The sequence below is a fragment of the Drechmeria coniospora genome, chromosome 03 (assembly GCF_001625195.1).
Source record: "Drechmeria coniospora strain ARSEF 6962 chromosome 03, whole genome shotgun sequence".
Taxonomy (NCBI): domain Eukaryota; kingdom Fungi; phylum Ascomycota; class Sordariomycetes; order Hypocreales; family Ophiocordycipitaceae; genus Drechmeria; species Drechmeria coniospora.
The window spans coordinates 4,532,968-4,559,357 of NC_054391.1; the positions used below are offsets into that span (position 1 = coordinate 4,532,968).

The 26,390-nt window shown below is 50.2% G+C and overlaps 4 protein-coding genes across 4 annotated transcripts; 3 read left to right on the top strand and 1 right to left on the bottom strand.

The window, feature by feature from the left end:
- Positions 1-16,268: 16,268 nt before the first annotated feature.
- DCS_06944 (uncharacterized protein) lies at positions 16,269-18,286 on the bottom strand (the record flags this gene model as incomplete). Its single annotated transcript, XM_040804231.1, has 6 exons — positions 16,269-16,364; positions 16,600-16,781; positions 17,205-17,363; positions 17,388-17,753; positions 17,851-17,922; positions 18,046-18,286. 6 exons carry the CDS (start codon positions 18,284-18,286, stop codon positions 16,269-16,271), a joined length of 1,116 nt encoding a protein of 371 aa, XP_040654335.1.
- A 1,703-nt stretch (positions 18,287-19,989) lies between these two features.
- On the top strand, positions 19,990-20,926 carry DCS_06945 (uncharacterized protein; the record flags this gene model as incomplete). The annotated part of the gene is made up of 3 exons (XM_040804232.1): positions 19,990-20,212; positions 20,282-20,688; positions 20,810-20,926. 3 exons carry the CDS (start codon positions 19,990-19,992, stop codon positions 20,924-20,926), a joined length of 747 nt encoding a protein of 248 aa, XP_040654336.1.
- A 150-nt stretch (positions 20,927-21,076) lies between these two features.
- DCS_06946 (uncharacterized protein) lies at positions 21,077-21,379 on the top strand (the record flags this gene model as incomplete). Its single annotated transcript, XM_040804233.1, has 1 exon — positions 21,077-21,379. One exon carries the CDS (start codon positions 21,077-21,079, stop codon positions 21,377-21,379), a length of 303 nt encoding a protein of 100 aa, XP_040654337.1.
- Positions 21,380-24,736: 3,357 nt separating this feature from the next.
- On the top strand, positions 24,737-26,355 carry DCS_06947 (calcium/proton exchanger; the record flags this gene model as incomplete). Its single annotated transcript, XM_040804234.1, has 5 exons — positions 24,737-24,959; positions 25,016-25,227; positions 25,313-25,543; positions 25,600-26,122; positions 26,180-26,355. The coding sequence occupies 5 exons, from the start codon at positions 24,737-24,739 to the stop codon at positions 26,353-26,355; spliced, it is 1,365 nt and encodes a 454-aa protein (XP_040654338.1).
- Between the last annotated feature and the right edge of the window lie 35 nt (positions 26,356-26,390).

The following is a 26,390-nucleotide window of genomic DNA, read 5'->3' on the forward strand; positions in this document are numbered from 1 at the left end:
TAGGCCGGAGAAGGAACCAAGTACAGTGCAGAGGAAAGTGCTAACTTTATGTGATCCTGGCTCCAATTCTTACTGATAATTCCCTTATGCAAATGTATTATTTCTTAAACCATCGGGATTCATGTAACAGGCAGCATTAGGCTGTTGTGCTGGAATGATAAATGCTAGTTTGTTGACTGCTGCATTGTATATGGTTCATTTACTGGTCCATTTCTGGATATTGGTAGTAGCCTTCTGCCAAGCGGTGTGGCCAACTGCCTGTGCCAGTAACCGGGATAACCGAGTGGCATGTTGACTATTATTCTATTCTAGATAGTGTTCCGGAGTCGGTAGTGGCCGGGCACTTGGAGTAGTGTAGATATCTTGGGTACCACTCCCATGCATCGATATCACCACACTGGTGGTGATCAGGGCATTCTTCTGTGGGTCGGTAAATACTTCTTACGTTCAATATACTAAGTATACCGAATGCCTGTGCAGCGGCGCGAAAGAACAAGACCTTCTCCATTGGATCGAACTTCCTCGGTGCTGAGACTAAGGCTGCCCATTATTGGGCGATCGCTCTACAGTCTACTAGTACTTCTCTCTAGTAAAGAATCCATTCCAGTCCCTAAACCAACAGTCATAGACCGCGAAACAGCACTTATCTGGATTTCACAAGGTTTTAACCATCCGCGGTACTATTCACAGTGGCATTATTAGAACGAAAAGCTTACCAGCCAGGACTTGTGACTCAAAACTTTATATCCTACAATTGAACGGAGTTAAAGGCAAGCAAGCTGTTCCTATCGTAGGCAAGGAGTCTTGGCTACCATGCGATGCTCCACACGATTCTCTCCCTCGTATCGAGTGGAACAAGGCGCTGATACTACTAGGCATGGTGGCCAATGCAAGATAGTCGTGTAATGGTAGAGTTACAGGCGTCCGATGATCTTGCTCGAGCACGCAAGCTAATGGAAGCTACGGAAAGAAAAGCACACTATATAACACAAGGGCGGTCATCTGAAGCTGCAAAATAGCACGGAAATAGCGGAAGGAAGGTATATGGGAATATCATCAGGCCTGCGATAAAAGGTGTAGTCTTCGTAGTATTAAACATAGTTGGATTCGAAGCTCTTATCAATAAGTGTATTAGTATCATGCGTGCGGTAATGTGGGGAGCACCGCGTTTGGTGGCGCGAGTATTATTCATTCGAGTGCTAGAGAAGGGCCGCGTGGCAAGGATACAAGTATCAATGCAGTAGATGACATGTCGGATAGCATAAAACATCCATGAGGCCGACGCTCAGTGCGCCGCCCATTCTTTGCGTTCCCGCCTGCTAGGTGCGCATAATACCGTGAGAGTGAGTATTAACAGCTTCCTACGCTGCATCCGCCAGGTCGATTTGTACCGTAAGTACGAAGTAATATACTGTAATGTGTTCATTTGGCCAGTCATAAGATTTCGTCAACGGAGCGGAAAACCGACCTCGGCTTGTGACTGCGGCGACCCGTCAATTTTCGTATAATCCCCACGGTGTAAGTCCCGAGGGTAACCACATTAAACGCTCTAAAAACCATGATCAGCAAGGAAGTTCCCGAAAATCGGATACGATGGCTGGGCAACGTAATCTTTGGATTAAGTCAACGGACCGGAAAACCGTGCTCGGCTTCTGGCTGCAGCGGTTACGTCAATGTTCGTATATTCCCCACCGTCGGATAAGTCCCAAGGGAATACTCATTGAATTTTGCGTTTAGAAACTATACTAGTCAGTAAGGAATTTCTCGAAAATGAAGACGACGGCTGGTCAATTAGAGTCGTAATGATTAGATTTCGTCAACAGGCCGGAAACCCTAGGCATGGCTTGTGGCTGCGGCGGGCGCGGTGGGCTCGGCGCCAAAAATAGTTCCAACCGTCGGAACAGTCCAAAGGGAATGTTTCAAGCTTGAAGTACTTATATACAGTATTATTCTATTCCTTAGATCCCGATAATCGACGGCCGGGCAAATGGAGTCTTGGTGACTGACACAGTACTAATACTTTATGGAAGTACAGTAAGTACATGTACTTAGATACTCCGCTCTTGTGCTACCTAAGTACATGTACAAGTACGGAGTACTGTACCCGTAGTTGCAAGAAAAAGTACGTAAGTAAGTTCAAGTACAAGTAGGACGAGGCGCTTAAGTACATGTACATGTACACTAGCGAGTAAGTACTTCCTCACAGTACAGCCATACCAAATCTAGATAACCATACTCCGTACTCCATAATATATACGTTATTGGAAAGGGACGATGATGAACTATTGGCAACAAGTAAAGTAAATCGAGCCATTCCCCACCTTTAGGTCGGGGGTTGGTTCGGAGAAAATAATCAGGTGGGCGCGAATGGCGTAGGTAAGTACTCCGAACTTACCGTACAGTAAGTATTGTACACAGGTCCCTAGCCCGTATTGGCATAGATTCGTGCACCTATTGAGTACTCTAAGTACTGTCTTAAATACTTTCCTAGACAAAAAAGTAATGATTCAGATTTGCCGGCTCAACTACAAGCAATTGACTCGACACTGAAATAATATGGCACCCCACTGTCCTGTGAGAATCTAATCTACAATGTATAACTGCATCAATTCCACCCAACAAATAGATATCACGGTAGCAATTCGTACTTTAAAGATATATATGCATAGATTGAGTTTCAAATTCTTTAAATAAGCCTTTCCTCTTCCATTGAAAAAGTAAATTCTTCAACGGCTGGCTATTATGAAAATCCCTACTCTAAAGCACTTAGCTGTTTTATACGGCCTCTGTCGTTTTGTTTACGCAGTCGATTCACATTGCATCGACGGCATCGTCGTGGTAGAGAAGCAAGTAGTCGAATATGTCTGCAATGCAGTTACATCGCCTAGTACCCTTGACCGGTAAGAAACTACACCTGATACCTTTGATATTGTTCATTTCTAATTGTCATACATTAGTACCTATACAAGCTGCCCGTCTAGGAACGGTATCGTTACAGTTTCGACATTAGGCCCCGAACCTGGCACAACGACAATTCTACCACCGCCGGGATGCGCACGGAAGTGTACTACAACTGTAGTGATTACAGCTACAGGCAGCATCAGTACCGAAACCTCACGAGGTCCGGTTCCTGGAACAACAACAATCCGGCCCTCACCTGGATGCACGTCGAATTGTGTCACTAGAGTCGTGGTTACAGTTACCGGCATCGGCGTAACTGCAACGACATTTGGCTCTGTCCCGGGGACTTCAACAATCCTGCCACCCCCCGGCTGTACTACCGAGTGTACTACTAGTATTATTATTACAGTTACTGGTGCTATTACAACCGTTACCAACACAGGACCGGTTCCCGGTACTGTAACGCTTCGGCCGCCACCGGGATGCACCTCGAGCTGCGTTATAAGCGTTATTATTACAGTCACCGCCGGGGCCGTAACTATAACGACACATGGCCCTGTCCCGGGTACTTCAACAATCCTGCCGACTCCCGGCTGTACTACCGATTGCACTACCAAGATTATCGTTACCGTCACTGGTGCCATTACAACCGTTACCACTACGGGAACGGTCCCCGGTACCTCAACAATACCGCCGCTACCAGGATGCACTTCAAACTGCGTTACGACCGTTATCGTTACAATTGTAGGCGGAGCCATAACTACAACAACCCTTGGCCCTGTCCCGGGTACTTCAACAATTCTGCCGTCTCCCGGCTGCACTACCGATTGTAGTACAAGGATTATCGTTACAGTTACTGGTACAGTTACTACAGTTACTGTTAAAATTACTGGTATTTATACTAGTAAGACTACCCAAATAGGATACTATCCTATGTGTTGCCATTTGCAACACCGGGCAGCAGTACTACCGCTTGCCCATATACTACTACTGTACTGCACGTACAGGTAGTATATCGAGTTGACGAATTGTACTTGCTATGCAAATTCTCCTCGCTCCGACTTGGTACAATTGATGGCAGTACTACTGCCCAGCCAATTTACTACTGTCGCACGTCACGTGCAAAGTGGTACTTGGTCGACCAAGCTAGATTATTAATCGGGCCGTCAATTGACGCGCTCCCAACTACTACTAGTAGTTGCCCGCCAACAGTACTACTGTTGCGCGGGAGGACCCACCCAACTGCAACTAGCAGTTGCTTGCCAGTAGTACTACTACTGGCCCGCTCGACTACTGCAGTACTGCTGCTGTACTGTCGCGACCGAACCCTAATACTGATTAACCCTGCTAGTTGCAACCAACTTGCAGTATGACTTAACCAGAGTATTTGGAGCTGCATTGAATGCAAGCAGATTGTTCGGAGATGCATTGTATGGAATCAGACAGAATTCCAACACGTGCACATTGCACTGATTGAGGTACTACCTCTCAGGTATAAAATGGTCCTCCCTTTCCTACACTCTTAGATAGTTAGGTACACACACACAAGAAGCACACGCTGAAAACACACGCACGCGCGCAAGCAAGCACAAGAAACACAACAGTCTTTCTTTTCTGAATTGTCCCTTGGTACTCCTATTTGACTTGTTCAAATCTGTATTCCTTGCCCAGTTACTAACTGGTGCACTTCCTGCTGTTACTAACAGCCTCGATTGATATCCATTTTGGATAGTCCGTGCAACTGAACTTCCACTGTGCACCCTTCCTATTTTACCCCTTTATTCCAAGAGGTAATTCCCCTTTTTATTTTAAGAGTTACGACTGATGGACTTATCCCTGGCACAACAACAATGCTACCGCCATTAGGATGTACGTTAAATTGCATTACAAGCGTAATAATTACGGTTACCGGCGGAACAATAACTACAACAACTCTTGGTCCAGTCCCTGGTACTTCAACAATCCTACCACCCCTCGGCTGCACTATTGGCTGCGTTACAAGAATAGTGATTACAGCTACAGGCAGTATCGTAACTGAGACTACACAAGGCCCGATTGCCGGAACAGCGACTGTCTTGCCATTATCAGGGTGTACATCTGACTGCATTACAACAGTCATCGTTACAATCATCGGCGGAAGCATAACTACAACAACAGTTGGCCCAGTCCCCGGCACTTCAACAATCTTGCCTCCGCCAGGGTGTACTACGAATTGTATTACCAGTATTGTCATAACCGCCGTCGGCAGAATTACAACTACTACGATCATGGGCCTTGACGCTGGCACAACGACAATATTCAAACCAGCCTCCAGATACAGCCGTAACGGTAACGATTACATCAGGGTCAATACCCGGAACCTCAACGGTTTTGCCCCCAACTGGCTGCATTCATCCATGTACAACAAGTATTATTGTTACGCAGCCAGTTATACAGCCTTCTAATACAGTCGTAACTACTACAGTAACTGGAACAGCACCAGGAACATTAACTATTACGCCACCAATTGACTGTACGCCTCCATGTACTACAAGTGTTATCGTAACGGTAGTCTCAAACCAACCTCTGAATACAGTCATTACTTCAACAGTCACTACCGGCACAATACCCGGCACATCAACAATTTTGCCTCCGTCTGATTGTACGAATAGCTGCACTACAATTATTATTATTACGCATCCTATTACACAGGCTTCTAATACGGCCATAACTACTACAATTACTGGAACGGTACCCGGAACGTTGACTATTACTCCGCCGGTTGACTGCATTCCACCATGTACAACAAGTATTGTAGTAACAGTAACTTCAAACCAGCCTCCAGATACGGCCGTAACAATGACAATTACGTCAGGGTCAATACCCGGAACTTCAACAGTTTTGCCCCCAACCGACTGCGTTCATCCATGTACAACAAGTATTATTGTTACGCAGCCTGTTACATATCCTTCTAATACAGTCGTAACTACTACAGTAACTGGAACGGCACCAGGAACATTAACTATTACGCCACCAATTGACTGCACGCCTCCATGTACTACGAGTGTTATTGTAACGGCAGTCTCAAACCAACCTCTGAATACAGTCATTACTTCAACAGTCACTACCGGTACAATACTCGGCACATCAACAATTTTGCCTCCGTCTGGTTGTACAAATAGCTGCACTACAATTGTTGTTATTACGCAGCCTATATCGCAGGCTTCTAATACGGCCATAACTACTACAGTTACCGGAACGGCACCCGGAACGTTGACTATTACTCCTCCTGTTGACTGCACTCCGCCATGTACAACAAGCATTATAGTAACAGTAACTTCAAACCAGCCTCCAGATACAGCCGTAACTGTAACGATTACATCAGGAACAATATCTGGTACCATAACGGTTTTGCCCCCAACTGACTGCATTCATCCATGTACGACAAGTATTATTGTTACGCAGCCTCTTACACAGCAATCCAATATAGTTATAACTACTACAGTAACTGGAACAGCACCCGGAACATTAACTATTACGCCACCAACTGACTGCACGCCTCTATGTACTACGAGTGTTATTGTAACGGTAGTTTCAAGCCAACCTTCGGATACAGTCATAACTTCAACAGTCACTACCGGCACAATACCAGGAACATCGACAATTTTCCCTCCTGTAGACTGTGTGCATCCTTGTACCACGGTCGTTATTATTACAAAGCCTCCTAATACGGGTGCAACCACTACGGTAACGGGAACAGTACCCGGAACATCAACAATTATACCGCCAGCTGACTGTACACCACCGTGCACCACGAGCTATGTTGTAACAGTAACCTCGAACCAGCCTCCTAATACTGTCTTAACGGTCACGATTACAACTGGAACAATCGCTGGAACTTCCACAATTTTACCACCTACAGATTGCAACCACCCATGTACAACGACTATCATTATTTCACAACCCCCCCATACAGCTGTAACCAATACAGTAACTGGAACAGCAGCAGGTACATCTACTATTACACCACCAGCTAACTGTATACCTCCGTGCACCACAAGTGTTATTATAACCGTAACCTCAAACCAGCCTCCGGATACGGCTGTAACAAGGACGATTATAACCGGGACTTCGCCGGGAACCTCAACTATTTTGCCTCCTACAGATTGTGTACATCCATGCACTACGACCATTATCATTACACGACCTCTTAACACAGCTGTAACTACGACGGTAACAGGAAGTATACTCGGAACATCTACCATTGCACCACCAATTAGCTGCGCGCCCCCGTGCACAACAAGTATTATTATAACGGTAACCTCAAGCCGGCTTCCGCATACAGTCGTAACAACTACCATAACTGGTACATTACCTGGAACATCTACAATTGCACCTCCAGTTGGGTGTACAAACTCGTGCACGACGAGTATTATTATAACAGTAACCTCGAACCAGCCTCCTGATACTTTCGTTATTACAACAATTACAACTGGCACGATGCTAGGCACTTCAACAATTTTGCCTCCAGTAGACTGTACGCATCCTTGTACGACAACGATTATTATTACATCGCCTCCGAACACAGCTGTAACTACGACAGTAACTGGATCGGTACCCGGAACAACTACCATTACACCACCTGTTAACTGTGCGCCCCCGTGCAAAACAAGTATTATAATAACAGTAACTTCGACCCAACTTCCAGATACGGCCGTAACCACTACAGTAACTGGCACATTGCCTGGTACATCCACAATTACACCCCCAGTTGGGTGTGCACACCCGTGTACGACAAGTATTATTGTAACAATAACTTCGAATCAGCCTCCTGATACCGCTGTAACAACAATAATTACGACTGGTACGATACCAGGGACATCGACGATTTTACCGTCGACGGATTGCACGCACCCGTGCACAACCAGAATTATTATAACAGTAACTTCTAACCAGCCTACAGGTACAGCTGTAACTACTACGGTAACTGGAACAGCACCTGGCACATCTACTGTTATACCTCCAGTTGATTGCACGCATCCATGCACGACTAGTATTATTATTACCGTTACTTCAAATCATGCGCCTGATACGGTTATCACCACAACAATTACAGCCGGGACAGTCCCAGGAACGTCGACAAGGGTTCCTCCTATAGATTGCACGCACCCTTGTACTACAAGCATCATTGTTACACAACCACCTGATACGGCTGTAACAACCACAGTTACTGGACCATTACCCGGAACGTCCACTATTCTACCACCAAGCGAATGCACGCACATGTGTACGACAAGTATTATTATTACAATAACCTCGAACCAGCCTCCGGATACGGCCGTAACAACCACGATTACAACAGGCACAATACCAGGAACGTCGACATTTTTGCCTCCTACAGATTGCACACATCCATGCACTACAAGCATTGTTATCATACAGCCTCTAAATTCGGCTATTACGACTACAATAACTGGTACACTACCGGGCACTTCTACAATCACGCCTCCAACTGATTGCACGCAACCCTGTACGACGAGTGTCATAATAACAGTAACTTCGAACCAGCCACCCGATACGGCTATAACGACAACGATTACGACAGGCACTATACCAGGGACTTCGACAATTTTGCCTCCTACAGATTGCACCCATCCTTGTACTACGAGTATTATTGTAACCCAACCTCAAGATACAATTATTACTACAACGGTGCCAGGAACATTACCTGGAACGTCTACTATTACACCACCGCCCGGATGTACTTATCCCTGCACTACGCTTGTTGTGGTAACTGCACTCTCTGATACGGCTGTAACTACTACTATAACCGGTACATTACCTGGCACATCCACTATAACACCGCCACTTGACTGTACGCATCCGTGTACAACAAGTATTATTATAACAGTAACTTCGAACCAGCCTCCCGATACGGCTGTGACGACAACAATTACGACAGGTACCATACCAGGGACTTCGACAATTTTGCCTCCTACAGATTGCACCCATCCCTGTACTACGACTATTATTGTAACCCAACCTCTAGATACAATTATTACTACGACGGTACCAGGAACATTGCCTGGAACGTCTACTATCACACCACCACTCGGCTGTACTCATCCCTGTACTACGAGTATTGTTATAACTGTACTCCCTGATACAGCTGTAACTACTACTATAACTGGTGCAGTACCTGGCTCGTCTACTATTACGCCTCCAGCCGATTGCACGCACCCGTGTACTACGAGTGTTATTATTACAGTTACCTCAAATCAGCCTCCCGATACGGCTGTAACGACAACGATTACAACAGGCACCATACCAGGGACTTCGACAATTTTACCTCCTACAGATTGCACTCATCCCTGTACTACGAGCATTATTGTAACCCAACCTCAAGATACAATTATTACTACAACGGTACCAGGAATATTGCCTGGAACGTCTACTATTACACCACCGCCCGGATGTACTCATCCTTGCACTACGAGTGTTGTTATAACTGTGCTCCCTAATACAGCTGTAACTACTACTGTAACTGGCACAGTACCTGGCTCATCTACTATTACGCCTCCAGCCGATTGCACGCACCCGTGTACAACGAGTGTTATTATTACAGTTACCTCAAATCAGCCTCCCGATACGGCTGTAACGACAACGATTACGACAGGCACCATACCAGGGACTTCGACAATTTTACCTCCTACAGATTGCACCCATCCCTGCACTACAAGTGTTATCATAATTGTACCCCCTGATACTGCTGTAACTACAACTATGACTGGTACACTACCCGGCACGTCTACTATCATTCCTCTCGTTGATTGTACGCATCCATGCACAACGATTGTTATTATTACTGTTACCTCAAATCAGCCTCCCGATATGGCTGTAACGACAACGATTACGACAGGCACTATGCCAGGGACTTCGACAATTTTGCCTCCTACAGATTGCACCCATCCCTGTACTACGACTATTATTGTAACCCAACCTCCAGATACAATTATTACTACGACGGTACCAGGAACATTGCCTGGAACGTCTACTATTACACCACCACTCGGCTGTACTCATCCCTGCACTACGCTTGTTGTGGTAACTGCACTCTCTGATACGGCTGTAACTACTACTATAACTGGTACATTACCTGGCACATCTACTATAACACCGCCACTTGACTGTACGCATCCGTGTACAACAAGTATTATTATAACAGTAACTTCGAACCAGCCTCCCGATACGGCTGTAACGACAACGATTACGACAGGCACCATACCAGGGACTTCGACAATTTTGCCTCCTACAGATTGCACCCATCCTTGTACTACGAGTATTATTGTAACCCAACCTCCAGATACAATTATTACTACAACGGTGCCAGGAACATTGCCTGGAACGTCTACCATTACACCACCGCCCGGATGTACTCATCCCTGTACTACAAGTGTTGTTATAACTGAACTCCCTAATACAGCTGTAACTACTACTATAACTGGTACAGTACCTGGCTCATCTACTATTACGCCTCCAGCCGATTGCACGCACCCGTGTACTACGAGCGTTATTATTACAGTTACCTCAAATCAGCCTCCCGATACGGCTGTAACGACAACGATTACAACAGGCACCATACCAGGGACTTCGACAATTTTGCCCCCTACAGATTGCACTCATCCCTGTACTACGAGCATTATTGTAACCCAACCTCAAGATACAATTATTACTACAACGGTGCCAGGAACATTGCCTGGAACGTCTACCATTACACCACCGCCCGGATGTACTCATCCCTGCACTACAAGTGTTGTTATAACTGTGCTCCCTGATACAGCTGTAACTACTACTATAACTGGTACAGTACCTGGCTCGTCTACTATTACGCCTCCAGCCGATTGCACGCACCCGTGTACTACGAGCGTTATTATTACAGTTACCTCAAATCAGCCTCCCGATACGGCTGTAACGACAACGATTACAACAGGCACCATACCAGGGACTTCGACAATTTTACCTCCTACAGATTGCACTCATCCCTGTACTACGAGCATTATTGTAACCCAACCTCAAGATACAATTATTACTACAACGGTACCAGGAATATTGCCTGGAACGTCTACTATTACACCACCGCCCGGATGTACTCATCCTTGCACTACGAGTGTTGTTATAACTGTGCTCCCTAATACAGCTGTAACTACTACTGTAACTGGCACAGTACCTGGCTCATCTACTATTACGCCTCCAGCCGATTGCACGCACCCGTGTACAACGAGTGTTATTGTTACAGTCACTTCGAACCAACCTCCCGACACTGCTGCAACAACAACAATTACGGCAGGAACCTTACCAGGGACTTCAACAATTTTGCCTCCTACAGATTGCACCCATCCCTGCACTACGAGCATTATTGTAACCCAACCTCAAGATACAATTATTACTACAACGGTACCTGGAACATTACCTGGAACGTCTACTATTATACCACCGTCCGGATGTACTCATCCCTGTACTACAAGTGTTGTTATAACTGAACTCCCTGATACAGCTGTAACTACTACTATAACTGGCACAGTACCGGGCTCGTCTACTATTTCGCCTCCAGCCGATTGCACGCACCCGTGCACAACGAGTGTTATTGTCACAGTCACTTCGAACCAGCCTCCCGACACTGCTGTAACGACAACGATTAAGACAGGAACCTTGCCGGGTACTTCAACAATTTTGCCCCCTACAGATTGCACTCATCCCTGCACTACGAGTATTATTGTTACCGAACCTCCAGATATAGTTATTACTACAACGGTGCCAGGAACGTTGCCTGGAACATCTACGATTACCCCGCCGCCTGGCTGTACGCATTCTTGCACTACAAGTGTTATTATAACTGTTCCTCCCGATACAATCGTTACAAGTACAGTAACAGGTGGAACCATACCCGGCACGTCCACCATCACGCCGCCGACTGGCTGTACGCATCCTTGCACTACAAGTGTTATTATAACTGTTCCTGCCGACACAATCGTTACAAGTACAGTAACAGGTGGAACTGCACCTGGAACGTCTATTATTACGCCGCCGCCTGACTGTACGCATCCTTGCACTACAAGTGTTATTGTAACTGTTCCTCCCGACACAATCGTTACAAGCACAGTAACAGGTGGTACTGTACCCGGCACGTCCACTATTACGCCCCCGCCTGGCTGTACGCATCCTTGCACTACAAGTGTTATTATAACTATTCCTGCCGACACAATTGTTACAAGTACAGTAACAGGTGGAACTGTGTCTGGGACGTCTACAATTACGCCGCCGCCAGGCTGTACGCATCCTTGCACTACAAGTGTTATTATAACTGTTCCTCGCGACACAATTATTACAAGTACAGTAACAAGTGGAACCATACCCGGGACGTCCACAATCACGCCGCCGCCTGGCTGTACGCATCCCTGCACCACAAGCGTTATTATAACTGTTCCTCGCGACACAATTATTACAAGTACAGTAACAAGTGGAACTGTACCTGGAACTTCAACTATTACGCCGCCGTCTGGCTGCACCCGTCCCTGCACTACACGCATCATAGTTACAGAACCTGTAAACGTTGCTATTACCACTACAGTAAGCGGTACGCGGCCTGGGACATCTACAATTCATCCATCGTCTGGTTGTGTACGTCCTTGTACGACGACTGTTATAGTTACAGCAACCGTTATCCCTCCACTACCTCTAAATTGCACAGTCATAGGATACCTGATTCAGAATGCTAATGGTGTCAACCCCGCTGGACATCCCAATATATTTTATGGCGTTGATTTGGCAACCGGAACCCAGCAACTTATTAACGCAAATGTGATTGCCTCACCAGGACTTACCATAAATGCCATTGGGTTTAATGTTCTTGATAATTACATTTATGGAAGTACTCTAGGTGCACAAGGATCTGCTGGAGCGGCGGGTTATCTTATTCGAATCGGTGCAGGAGGGATAAGTCAACCGTTGGGATTTAGACTTCCACTTACGACTGTTGTTGGAGATATTACTCCAGACGGTCATTATTGGATTAAAGCTAACCCGACCATTGTTGGCGTCTCAGATGGCCGTTGGGCCGAAATCGATCTTTCTGACCCGAGTTCTTCCACATTCGGTACCGTCCTTTCGTCTGGTCCATCAGCAGGTTCTGGCATCGGTAATATGGACTTTGCAGATTGGGCCTATGTACCAGATGGAGGAAATTATTTATGGACTTATGGACTTCAGGATTGGGTTGCCACTACTATTGTATTGATTCGTTTCAACTTGGCGACCCACACCTATTCAAATATGGGGGTCTTGCTTAATCCAGGTTCAAGAGGGGGATTCGGAGCCGTGTGGGCTACAGCGGATGGGTATCTTTATGGCCAGCAAAACCTGACGGGTCGGATTTATAGGATTCGTATTGCGGGCGGAATTGGTTCTGTCCAACTTGTTTCGACAGGACCTACAAGCTCGGGCAACGATGGTGCCAGATGCGTCAATGCTCTTAACCCCATTATTCCTTAAACTAGGAATAAAGATGATAATGTTTTGTAGTGTTTAGACTTGTTAATCTTTGATATATACTGTTAACCGTGATATCTCACTACATTCGTCGCTATTTACCTTGGTGGTTGATGGCCAAGTATTATTTTCCCAGCGACTTCTTGACTATCGTTGTTACGCGAATCATCGCAGAACATGGGTCAGGGGTTTCAGGGTACTACAGCATTAGGTTGAGGACTCCCTAGGAAAGTACCGTGAAGGTGACTTGACAGAAATTGGCGTAAAACTTTGGGCAAGTACTCGATACGGCCTCAAACACGGAATCGTCGTGAGGTTTGGACATGTATTGCCATCAATGTCGTAGGAGGTTTGTTCGGCATGGCGCGGCTAGAGCTTCGAGTTGTTACGATTGCATTGGTGAATCCCGTTTACGATTCGAAGAATCTTGCAATTGAAAGGAAACTGCTTGTACCCTTAATTACGAGAATTTTCAGTCTTCATCTCAGCAAATCGAGACGTCAAACTCGAGACAAAGCCCCAGCTTGCCGCCGACGTCGAGGCTCCGATCGCAGTCCAGGCGGGGCCGTGCTAAGACCTCGGGATGCCGGTCCAATTCTGATTGCGGCCGGTCTGCCGAATCTAAACGGGTTCTTGGACATATTCATGTCGATTAAATCGCCAGCAAGGTTGACAAGATCGGTTGCGTTAAGGTCTGTCTTCTCAGTCAATAACTAAAATTTCAAACACTAGAGGCTAACTGCCGTTTGTTAAATTGCTGTCGTAAGCTGAACTATTAATTACTAGCTTGTAAAGTGTTAGACGCAATGAGTTTACTCTGAAGAGCGTAACAAGGTCTAGTAGCTAAAGCGTAAGTAATGGGTAACTAGCTGTAAGGACGAAGGCGATAAGGTCATTGATCCCTAATAAGCCATCCCTCCCTGCGTCCGAGGAGCTCTCCTAGCTTATATAGGCCTCTTACTACAGCAGTCCCATGGCGTGTTACGTAATCGTCGCTTTTAGCACTATTTCTCCTGACATGAAGAAAGTAAAGAAGCATGAGCATTGCTAATCAATACGTACACCAGCCCCTGCTGAGACAAGTACAATACAGAGTGGGTTGTAATTATCTATCAACAAGATAGTCACTTATTTGGAGCATAGATAAGACTGGTTGAAATCCTTGTAAAGTGTGTGGGAATCTTACTTTTTCCATTCAGATGACGACTACTTCCAACAAGGTTACAACAACAGTGATGTGGACTGATATACTACAATGATCATTTTCCCAAGTGGCATATTGCTCGTAACAGTCACGACTGAGGCGCCATATCAGCTTAAATCTGGTAGCTTCCTTTAATTAGCTGCTTCAGTGACAGTTGTTGTGACTATTTGGATTGTGCCCTGGAGTGTAGCGACCGTGACAGTCAATGTTCATAAGGGTTCTGGGAGTGGCCCTACTCACATTAATAGCGCCAGGGGTCTCTTTGGACAAATGCTTAGTCTTAGGGAGTTGATTTTTGGATCAGCAGTTGTCGCAATCTCTGGCGACATGGTACTAGCCATCAAATCCGATACGAGTCGATACAGGCGTGGTGGAACAGGCGTGGTGGAAATAGAGGAATTTAGTCAATATGTCAATTTGATAGATTGGACACCCAGTGAGTTTCCTCAGAGTGCGGATGCTATCTTTTACAGTTTATAGTTCTATAGCGTCGAATAGAGTCAGAATTATCAATTGAATACCTTCAACGACCTAACAATAGCTGAACGATAACCCAAGCATGGAATCAGGGATTTTGAATTATTCAATCAACTAGATTGGGAGAACTGTTCACCTGCATGCCAAATCTAGTACGTTCTTTTGTATTTATTGCCTTCATGCATCCATTCAGAAGACAGCGCTATTCTGGATATTATCAGTGATAGGTTCCATATAACTATCGGGTTGCTGAAATAGCAGTTGAATTGCGGCAAGTATGTGCAATTTGTCACTGGCTTGGCTACCATGATGCTACAGTTGCGTTTATATGCCGCTGATCAAGTCTCATACCAACGTCGGATTTTCGTTATGGAACAAAGATTATAGAAAACCTACAGCAAAGTGGCCCAATCCACCCCTCTCGTCTCCCTGCAACAACAACCTGTTTCTTTGCGCAGCAACACGGTCTCCCATTCGGCAAGTTATTTCTGGATGGCTTGTAGCTAAGGTTACACTCCAAAGTCATGACAGTCATCCACGGTTGTGGCTACAGAACCCGCTAGATGTGGAAACCGGCTTCTTTCGAATACGTAACCCGACTCTGGTACAGATTGAGGTCCGACACCAGTTCTAAGTCCATATGGCTAATGAAAACAGAAACTCTCTTAGAATATTGAGTCTGACGGGGCGTAATGTCGTTTCATTATTGGGTAGCCGATTTTAGTCTCCCACTCCCCCCCACCCCCATGCATGTGATAACGGCTGGTTCAAATGGTCGTACGATAAACTACGCGCCTGCTGTGCGGGCATCAACTCTAGACAGTGGAAGATTGAGATGGTGATAAGGAAAGTTGCATATATATTGTGTGCTCCCGCATTCGGCAGTAATTATGACTGTTAAGTTGGTTGTCGTCCGCTTCGGCAATAGCCTCTTCCCTTCATCAGGCAGTCTACTCTCCTCTCGTGAGAAATGTGTCCAACAAGTCTATCTGCCATGGAAGACTCGGATGAAGTAATTCAAGTGAGACTACGAGGCCCCTTCGTTATCCATAGTATAAAGGAACGCTGTGGGGCCTCAGTTGCGACGACGACAGACGTGGCGCTTCTTGAGGCAAGTCAATTTGGATAGGCCAGCGGAAGCGGCGGCCGATGTAGTTGAGAACTATTCAGCGACATTCTCGTTCTTGTTCTCTATGATGCCGGGTACGGCAGCGGCAGTGTGTCCAGATGCACAAACGGATTCGGCCGGAGTCTTCTCCTGTTATGAGACTTTCGCATACTCCTTCTCAGGTCCCTTTTACAGTTCTTTATCCTTCTCATGCTTTATCTTAAGCATGGGAACGTTTTATTTTCCTATGATGACATTCAGTTAGTGTTTTTTATGAAGGATGGTATATATTGAATAAGTAAGATTCTCTCATTTTTAAGTAGGATCGAGTGAGTGGTATAGGCGTAGGGGTAGTTGTTAGTCAATATTTGAAGGAGAGACATACTGTGGACTTTGTCGCAGGTGGAACTCTGCTTGGAAGGTGCGACCAGGCCATGTCTTGAGCAGCGATTTTGGGACAAGCCTCGGTACTAGAGGTCAGAGCTTCGGGTGCATTGTTATCTGGAGCAGCGGCCTCAGGAGTATCGGTCTCGTCCTCGTTTTTGCCTGCGCATTTCTCCACGATACCTGTGTCAAAGATGCGGCATCGTTAGAATCGCCATTGTGATCGAGAGAATGCTTCATCATTTAACAATTCGAGACAGAGCTTGGTCCCTCCTTGTCCTGCCTCTTCCATCGTCTATCATGGTTGATACAAGGTGCGACGGACCAAAGAGGAACGGGAGTGCCACAGCGTATTCTCTCATTTATGTCTCATTCGTCCTCGAATTTCACAGGGAAAGTGAGCCACGGTACTGGGAGAGAACGACAACGGGTGGCGCATACAACAACACAGCCAATATTCCTCGGGGGCAGAACACAGGCTCGAGATCAATCAGCAGGGAGATGCATTTTCCGTGTCAAAGCACGAAGAATCATATGTCGTGTAAACTTCTACCCCCCCGTATCATCATAAGCTACATGGACCCGTCATCGTCGTTCAAACGCTACCTTGCGAAACGACTTTGTTAAGGGGATAATGGCCCATCCGAGCGTTTTCCTCCATGCGTGCCAGCCGAAGGCTGCGTTTCTTCTGCTCCCGACGGCGATAGAAATACAGTGCGGCACCGGAGAGTATGAATGCGCCGGCAAGAGAGCCGATGATGGTACCTGCCATGGCCCCAGACGACATACCCGCCGAACCACCGGCGGAGTTGGCAGCGGAACCGGAACCGGAGGGCTCACTGGAGCTGGATTTCTTGCCATTGACTTCGTCATTCGCCATTTTTTTGTCGTCCTCGCCGGGCTCAGTTGCGTTGAAGCAGGGAATCTTCATGTTGAAGTCGTTGAGGGCCACAAATGTGATATCCGCACAAGCATAAAAGGTCTGATTATGGGGCGCGTCCCAGTCGGCCTTGTAGATGATCTGGATTGTCGCGTTCGTTCCCACCGTGACGGTCGAGGGAGCATCAGGGATCTTGGCACACGTGTGTCCGGGGTTGAGATCGTTGATGTCCCTGGAATCGACGAGCGTGGTGAAGTCGGTGTTGGAGGTTGGGTCTGCGCAACGTCGTCAACGAGGGTTAGTTTATCCACAATAACGGCGACAAGCGGGCAAGACATAACCGCCACGGGGCAGGCGGAGTGAATGACGCACCGTTGGAATAAGCGATGCTGATCTTGCTGTTGTAGTAATCGTCCTGAGCAACAAGCGCAACGGCGCCGCCGGCTGGGCGTTAGGACAAAATATCAGCCCCCTGTCGCTTTCAAGCATTCGAGATACGACCCAGGACGGAAGGGCACCGAACATCCCCAGCACGGCACCCGGTCATGGTGCGCGGCCAAGACTCACTGAGTGGGAATTTGGTCCTATTGCCTGGAGCGGCGCGAGAGCCACAAGGTGCCGTGTTATCCATGTCACCGGACCAGACTCTGTCAGGCGGCCACATGAAGGCGGCGGGGCCCATATTGTTGTCTGTCACGCTCGACGTCGACGGGTTCCCAGCCGATTTGCCGCTCTTGGAGTCATGCTGAGCAACAACAGCAGAGGCCACGGCAAGGCCAACGGCCAAGACGGTCCTGAAGGAACGCATCTCAAAAAAGGTGCTTGAAAGTAATCCGGATGGTGGATGGAAGTGTTGAGAAGGCAGAGGCAGCGAGGGGGATGGTATCGGATCAGGGCAGGGATGGGAGGGAAAGCGAGAGGGAGGGTGGTGGAAGAGCGGAGGAGAGGGGAGGGGAGGACGGAGGAGCTTCACCGTTCAAACGTTCAATCCGAGACGACGGGAAACAGCCGGCGTAATATGGACGAGTTCGGTCTGCGAGCGAGGCTTTTATCGGCCCGAACCTGGACAAGGTATGGAAGTTGTCTTCCACATCTGCTTCCTTTGCAGGAAATCTCTGTTGCACTTGGCGGTCTAGGTTGATCTCCTCTCGGGAGGTCATCGGAGTAAGCGTGCGGGATCCGTCCTCAGCGCCAGTCCGTCCGTACGGAGTGCTGCAGGCTCGGAACTGACGGCGTTGGGGAGCACCAGGGCCAGACTGGCGCCGCAACCCGCATTGGGTATGAAGCTGGGAGCCAGTGAGGTATTAACAAGTTATCAGATGATCAGATTAGGTGAGCTGATTTTGATCTGATAAGATCAGATACAAGGGTCAACCGCCAGCGGGACCCATTTTTGCAGTCAAGCATTGGTTCATCAACTGCCTCTAACAGCATAGTGGTTCCTCACGAAGCGGCAAAGTTCCACGCCAAGATGCCTATGGCAGTGCTAGTCCATGTCATTGGCCATGCCCGCATACATGGCCTTACAAGGACTGCATTACATGCAGGTATTTTTGCATACACCTGCGGGAGTATGAGACCGGCATGTACGGAGGTCCATACCTACATCCGTGCATACCAACAACCGGATGTAAAGATGTACACCAATATGCCTTCATACAGGTACACATTTATATGCGTATTTACGAGCACGTCGGCTCGGGCAGACGGGATAAGCGGACGAGCGAGGAAAGAAGCTCAACGGGGTTTTAGACTGATATGACTCATGTCTATCGCAGAATTGCCTGTTTTCCCGCCCCTTCCTTGTCAGTTCGACTGTGTGCGTTGGTCTATTCCCCATCCGGCATGGCATCCACTCGAACTGCTCGGCAGGCGCGCCTTGCTTGGCGATGCCGTTCCTTCCTTGGCTCGACGTGTGATTGTGGGAAAGGGCGGTGCACGAAGGTGCAGGTGTGCTTGCTCATGGAAATGAAAGAAAAAGTCAAAATCTTTGCAATATTTGGTCGGCATCTCCATGTCTTCATGCGTACACCTACCTACTTATGTGCTCGTACAGGACATGACCACGACGGGACCAATATTGATTTTGTCCGGTTCCGAAAGTGGATTCTCACGATCCATCAAGTCCTTGGCCTCCTCTTTTCCATCTCCTGGTACCGACATCACATCAGGCACCACACCCGGCACCACCGCCGGCTTCTCCCTATTCATTGTAACGAGCGAGCTTCTCGGCAAAGCTTTGTCGAGATAGCCCTCCGACGGTCGGCGATGATCAGTTCGCGTTCCCTGTCCGGGTACTGTTACGTGTACCGGTACGTAGAGGTACACGCAGGAGATACGAGGGCAGATTTTCCTCAGGTGAAGACAGAACAGTATATAACCAGCACGTCCGCGGCACTTTTTCGTCATCGGATGTTCAGCAGCACCAGCAGCATCACAGGCCGGCATAGCATTTCGACAATACGCTCTCAAGTCCCTTTCCGTCCCTGACATCGGCCTTTCGTCATCGAGATGCCTTCTCTGTCCGCCTTTGCCCTCGTGGCCGCAGCAGCGCTGCCGCTGGTGAACGCGGCTCCTCATAAGCGAGAGGTGCTTGCAGATACCATCGGGCCGGCACCCTACCGCAACCTTCCGCCGCTGGGTGATGCCGAAAGCGTCGATCTTGATCTCTCCAGTTTCAAAGCCTTCAACATCCCGGAGAACACCGACAAATACAAGTGCCACGCAACTTGCGGTAGACTTGCCAGCGCCCCCGAAGTTGATTTATAATGGCGTGACATGTCGCTGACGACCAGGGTCAAAGGTATTCTCATCCGTGTTTCCGCAGTCAAGAAGGACGCGTGCCACCACCCGTGGGCCCTGCCCCTTGCGTCCTACTGCTTCGGTCCTTGCCCGGACGCCGACAAATCCAGCCAGTACTCGACAGCCACCAAATTCCGCGACGAGTGCAACTTCGACTTGGGACGAGCCGCCAGGGAGGCCAAGTTCGAGCCGCCAGTCACTCCCAAAGACGACGAGAAGGACATTAAGGGGCAGACTCTGACAGCAGAGACCCCACCCAGCCGTGCGGCGTTGGACGCCGCAGTAGCCATGCCGAAAGTCACCAAGGACGAAAGGAACACCAATGGCGCTCCCGTGACCCTTCCGGCCGACGGAGTCACGTCCCGTTTCTCCGGTTCGGACTCGTCCACCAACACCACAGGGGGTGCCGTAAGTAAGGAAACCCCTTTGCACGTCTTTCCCCTCTCCCCCTCTCCCCCTCCGTCCCCCTCTCCCCTGTCCCCCCGCCTCCCATGAGAAGCGTGAAATTCACGGCTAACACTTTCCCCAGAGCCCAAGCGCCCCGACAGCTGCCTTGATCCCCGTCACCGCAGCCGCAGCGCCTAAATCGATGGCCTTTTCGACCGCCCTCGTTGTCGCAGCACTGGGCATCGTCGCCATGTACTAGGCACAGCCATATGAGACGCGTCATTGTTCCGCGACGGTGAGATGGAATCAGGTCAACCAAGAGAGACATCATGGCAGCGATCCTCTTTCCTCGAGATGGATTTGGCCAGTAGAATAGACTATATTGCAGTGCAGATAGAGCGCTACGAACATGACCGAGATCTGTTCCATGTTCGCCTTTGCTTGCGCTCTGGCCATGCCCACCCTGAATTCCGACGAGGCTACTGGAGCCGCTTCCAAAATGGAGGTGCGCGTCATAGCATGGAGTTCTACCCCGATTCAGGCCGTAGCAAGGCTCTTCATTCCCGAGATGCCTGCTGATGGTGGTCCGGGGGGCCTGAGGATCGATGTCGGTGCAGCTGCATTAAAGTCCATTTACATGCCCGTCTTCGTCGGCAACCTCAACATCGCCCTGCCAATGGACCTGTTCCCAAACGGAGTGAAATGGACTTGACGGAGCTTTCCTGCGTTGCATTGGAAGCATTCGGGCTGAGACGGCCTACGCATCCTCATCAGTGGACAATGGTAGGACACTGCAACCTCGGGGGTCGCGCCGTCCGAGTTGTAGGCGAGCACGGCATCAGTTGGGCGGTGCATCTCGATACGGTATGGCCCGTTTGGCGATTTCCTGTTTTCCTCCGCGGTTCACGGCGTCGATGAGCAAGTGCAGGTCAGGTCGATTGGACGATGAACATGGCGCCGGCCTAGAGGCTCGGCAGCATGCAGATCGAGGACCCATAAAGTCGTCGTCACAGCCGTTGTGGCAAATCAGGGCCCTCATCGGCAGGGGGGCGGAGAACGGGGTGATGGGGAGGAAAGCGACGGACTGTTGCCGTTTCCGCTGCTAGCTAGCATGTGGCTGTGTTGGGCAAACCGGCCACAAACTGGGCCGCCAAGGAGTCGATACGAAGGAAGGACACGGCGTCTTTCATGCCACGACGGCCTGTCGACGACGGAGACGGGATGATGGCAGTTGAAATAAGGTAAGGTAGGCGCGCGAAAGCATGGTCGTGGTGGCTGAGCAGCTGCAGAGTGTGTGGGTCGTCGTGGTGATGTGATGGCTCAGCCGGCCGGCACGGATCCATGTCTCGGTCCCGAGACTCTGGACGTCTGCATCGATGGATCGTCCAATCGCAGGCCCCCATAGGTGCCCCCACCCCTGGGGGGGTGTTGGTGATGACATGACGGGTCGAGGAACAGGTTGTATCGAAGTCGCAAGGAAAAGTGGAATGAACCGATTGCCTGTGCAAGAACCCGTCGTCCCATGTTTGGCACTGATTCTAGGCCGGAGAGGCTGGTTGGCCGACAGGGACGCCGTCACCGTCGTGTCAGTCGATGGTCGGTAGCTTTCGCTTGCAGTTGCATCCGGCCACCGTTGCCTCGTCCACGCCTGATGCGTTCCCCTGGGGTGCACTGCTCGTTTCTGTAACCCAGGGAACGATGGGGACGCCCCGTGGCTGCCTGCTCTCGCCCGCACAAGCTTGAGCTGTGCTGCGTTGTTGCATTGGCAAATGTCGAAGGAGTAGTGCGGATGATGCTGTATCCGCGTGGACATGGGCCGCACACGTCGAGGTAATGGCGGGAGTAATTGAGAGGAGTGGGTGTACGTGCTCTGCACCCGAATACAAAGTGTACTTGCGGGTTCTTATGTAAGAACGGAGTACAGAGTAGGTGTACATTGAGTGAACGTTGATTAATACTGTGCCCCGATGGGTACAATGTTAAGAGCAGTACGGGGGCGCTGGGTGTAGACGAGTGCGTCCTTGCATGTAATTACTCCGTACGGAGTGCAGTGCTGTATTGCGGAGTAAGACTAGGCATCCAACCACGAGCAGGTACATAGCAGGTACGGACAACTGTAGTCGTAGGTGATCGAAGGCGTAATTACTCAACATGGATTGGAAAGTCAAGTACAAATCCGTACTAAGGTATGTATGGAGAACTCGGTATTGTAATTGGTTTACGGTGGGTGCATACCAGGAAATGCGTGCGGTGTACGGAGTACTCCGTACTGCACTCAGTGCACTCAGTAATAGAGGTAATTACGAGGTATGTACTCCGTACTCCGTACCTGTATGTAAACTAGGTACTTAGGTGAGACAATGCCCGGGGGCGTTCACCAGCGAGTCATCTCGTCTCCTGGTCGCTTGCATGCTCGGCCCTGGGTACTCCGTACCTGGATACCTGGATGAGCATCAGCTTGCAACTGTCTCGGCGAGTACCTGTACATGTATGGAGTACCGAGTGCCTTGCATGATATGCGGTCAGCGCCTGCGGAAGCCACTGGCACCTGCTCCTGCGGTATTGCAACTTGCACCACTGCACCTGCACCGCCGTACAGCCGGTAGGTGTGCTTAAGTAGGTGCAAGTACGTGGATGTACTCCAGCACCGTGCCTGCCTAGAGGTAAATTACCTGCCTGAAAAAAACAAGTAGGAAGGGGCAGCTCGGTGCCAAGCTTCCGCTTGCCAAGAATCCCCTCCCCAGCCCGCAGCAGATGTTAGGTGCTGCAGGCGCGAGCGAGGAGCTGCACGGCCGTAACTTGCAGGCGCCGAGGAGGAGGCCTCCCAGCATGCCAAGCTGCGTTGTCAGTTGGGTCAGTTTGGACGATGCAACTGCGCCGTACTCCGTACATCCCGTCACCCTCAATCGACGGCCTTCATCCTCCCGCCGTGTGGTGCAAATCGACGTCGCCAAGCTTGCACGCGCCCCGACACGCCCTGCCTCGTCCTCAACCTCGTCGTACCAATAGCCGATGGCTCGTTTCTCGCCAGTTCGCCCATGCCCGGCTACAGGTCGAATTGCGGCAGCGCAGGGGAATGGCACTGTACTTGTACTTGCCAACCGCCGTGCAAGTACTGTCCAAGTACTTCGTACCTGTGATTCCCACTCGGGTGCGGCGACGACGAAGTACCCAGTACCGATTCGGAGTTTCCCCCTGCCGCCGCCCCAGGTTCCACACACCCCCCCTTCTCCGGCTGCAGGCGCAGTGCGAGTGCGGAGTACATGTACAGCGCTTTGTTCAGCGCCGCCGTCGTTCGCCTCGTTTCATCCGCCTCCCTCCCTCGACCTCGAATCGATCGAGGTGGAAACGAAGCTTTGCCGATTGCCTCATCATCATCCCATACTCCTCCCGTCGTTATGGTTTTCGCCGGCGGTTGTAAGTTTCTACCCGACTGTTGCTCATCCCATCCTTGACCGCTCCCCGCTCCCTCTCTCCTCTCCCCGTGCCTTCGGTTGCCGTTCTCGAACAAGCGTGCCCGACAAGGGCAGGATTCGGTCCCGAATTACGCTCCTCTGCGAAGCTTGCGAAGGCGACCGAGGAGGCAGAGAGCGTCCCATGAATGCGTGCTCTCCGACCATCCATCCACCGCTCCCCAGAGGAAGCCAGCCGACCAGCCACGCTCGCCATATCTCCCCCACACGCCCCCCCCCCCTCCTCTCCCTCCAATCCCTCCATTGCCCACTTTCGCCGGCACCACCTTTGGTGCCATCGTCTTGGGTGCGCCACGCTTCTGTTTGCATTCACTACCGCTACCCTGACTTTTGCCTATTGCATCCCTGGCCGGTGTCGTGCGGTCCGGCCCAACTGCCTGTTCCCTTTCTCTTGTCGTCACCGCCTAGTCCTAACCTTCGCTCGACTTCGTTCCGCATGACGAGACAGATAATCCATCGTCCATCCCGCCGTCGGCCGCTCATCATCCCCCAGCATCGTCGTCAACCGGACGCTCCCTGGATATCCCCGTAGCTGACCTGGCCGCACGAGGCACCCGGCAGTCAATCTCCGCTTCACCCGCGCCCTCCGGCGAACCATGAGCTCCAAACCGAACAACGGCGCCACGGAGCGCACGCCCTTGATCAACGGCGAGGCCTCGTCGACGCCGGACAATGGCCACATGCCACACTCGCACCATCGCTCGCCCGCCTTCTCCTTCTTCTTCGACAGCACCCACACCCCTGGCAAGGACAGCCCTCGCTTGGCCGTGAGGAGTCTTGCCCACGTCTGGCACGTCACCAAAGTGACCCTCTTGAGCAGTGAGTCGAAGGCCGTCTTGGCGTATCCCTCGGACCGTTGACGCGTGCCCGCGCAGGCTATGTCAACTTCCTCCTCGTCATGGTGCCCATCGGCATCGTTGCCGGCCATCTGGAGTGGGACCCGACCACCGTCTTCACCATCAATTTCTTCGCCATCATCCCCCTCGCCGCTGTCCTGTCCTTTGCGACGGAGGAGATCTCCCTCAAGCTTGGTGAGACGATGGGAGGGCTCTTGAATGCCACGTTTGGCAACGCCGTCGAGTTGATTGTGCGCCACGCCTCCCGTCCCCTCCCCGACGACCGGCTCGTCCGCCGAGCCACGTGCCCTGCGATCGCTGACTCCGAGCTCCCAGGTCAGCATTGTTGCCCTCAAGGACGGCCAGATCGAGGTTGTCCAATCCTCCATGCTCGGTTCCATCCTGTCAAACCTGCTCCTCGTCATGGGCATGTGCTTCTTTTTCGGCGGACTCGTTCACCGCGGAACCAACGGATCCGGCACCGAGCAGTCATTCTCGGCCGCCGTTGCGCAGACGACTTGCTCTCTGATGACCCTCTCGTCCGCCTCGCTCGTCATCCCCGCCGCGGTAAGGCTCCGCCGTGCTCCCTCGCCTCTCGGGAGGCCCCGGCTGACCAGAGCTAGCTCTACGCCGTCCTGGACCGAAGTGGAAGTGGCTCCGACGCGGAAAAGGCCCAAAGCATTCTGGTGCTGTCGCGAGGCACCGCCATCATCCTCCTCCTCCTCTACGTCCTCTATCTTGTCTTTCAACTCCGAACGCACAGCAACCTTTTCGATGCCGAGAGGCAGGCCGCCTTGGACGATGAGGAGGAGGAGGAGGCCTGCATGGGGCCCGTCTCGGCCGGTCTTGTCCTTGTCGTCGTGACCATCCTCGTTGCCGTCTGCGCCGAGTATCTGGTCGGCAGCATCGATGCCATCGTCGAAAGCGCAAACATCAGCAAGGCCTTTATCGGTTTGATTCTCATCCCCATTGTCGGCAACGCCGCCGAGCACGTCACCGCCGTCGTCGTCGCCCTTCGTGACAAGATGGACCTGGCCATGGGAGTCGCCATCGGGTCGTCTATCCAGATCGCCTTGGGCGTCACCCCTTTCCTCGTCATCGTCGGTTGGATCGTTGGACAGCCCATGTCCCTTCACTTTGAATCCTGTATGTGCCACGCCCTGCCCTTGAACCCTATTCTTTGCGGCCTCTAACCTGACCCAGTCGAGACGGTCGCCTTTGCCGTCTCCGTCCTGGTCGTCACCTATACCGTCCAGGATGGCAGATCCAACTACCTCGAAGGGGCCATGCTTCTCGGCCTCTACATCATCATCGCCGTCGCCTTTTACGCCACGCCTAGCGATGCCATAGACAAGGTCAGCGCCTTTGTTCGAAGCTAAGCCACCGCAGCTACACGTCACACCCCGGCCTGGCC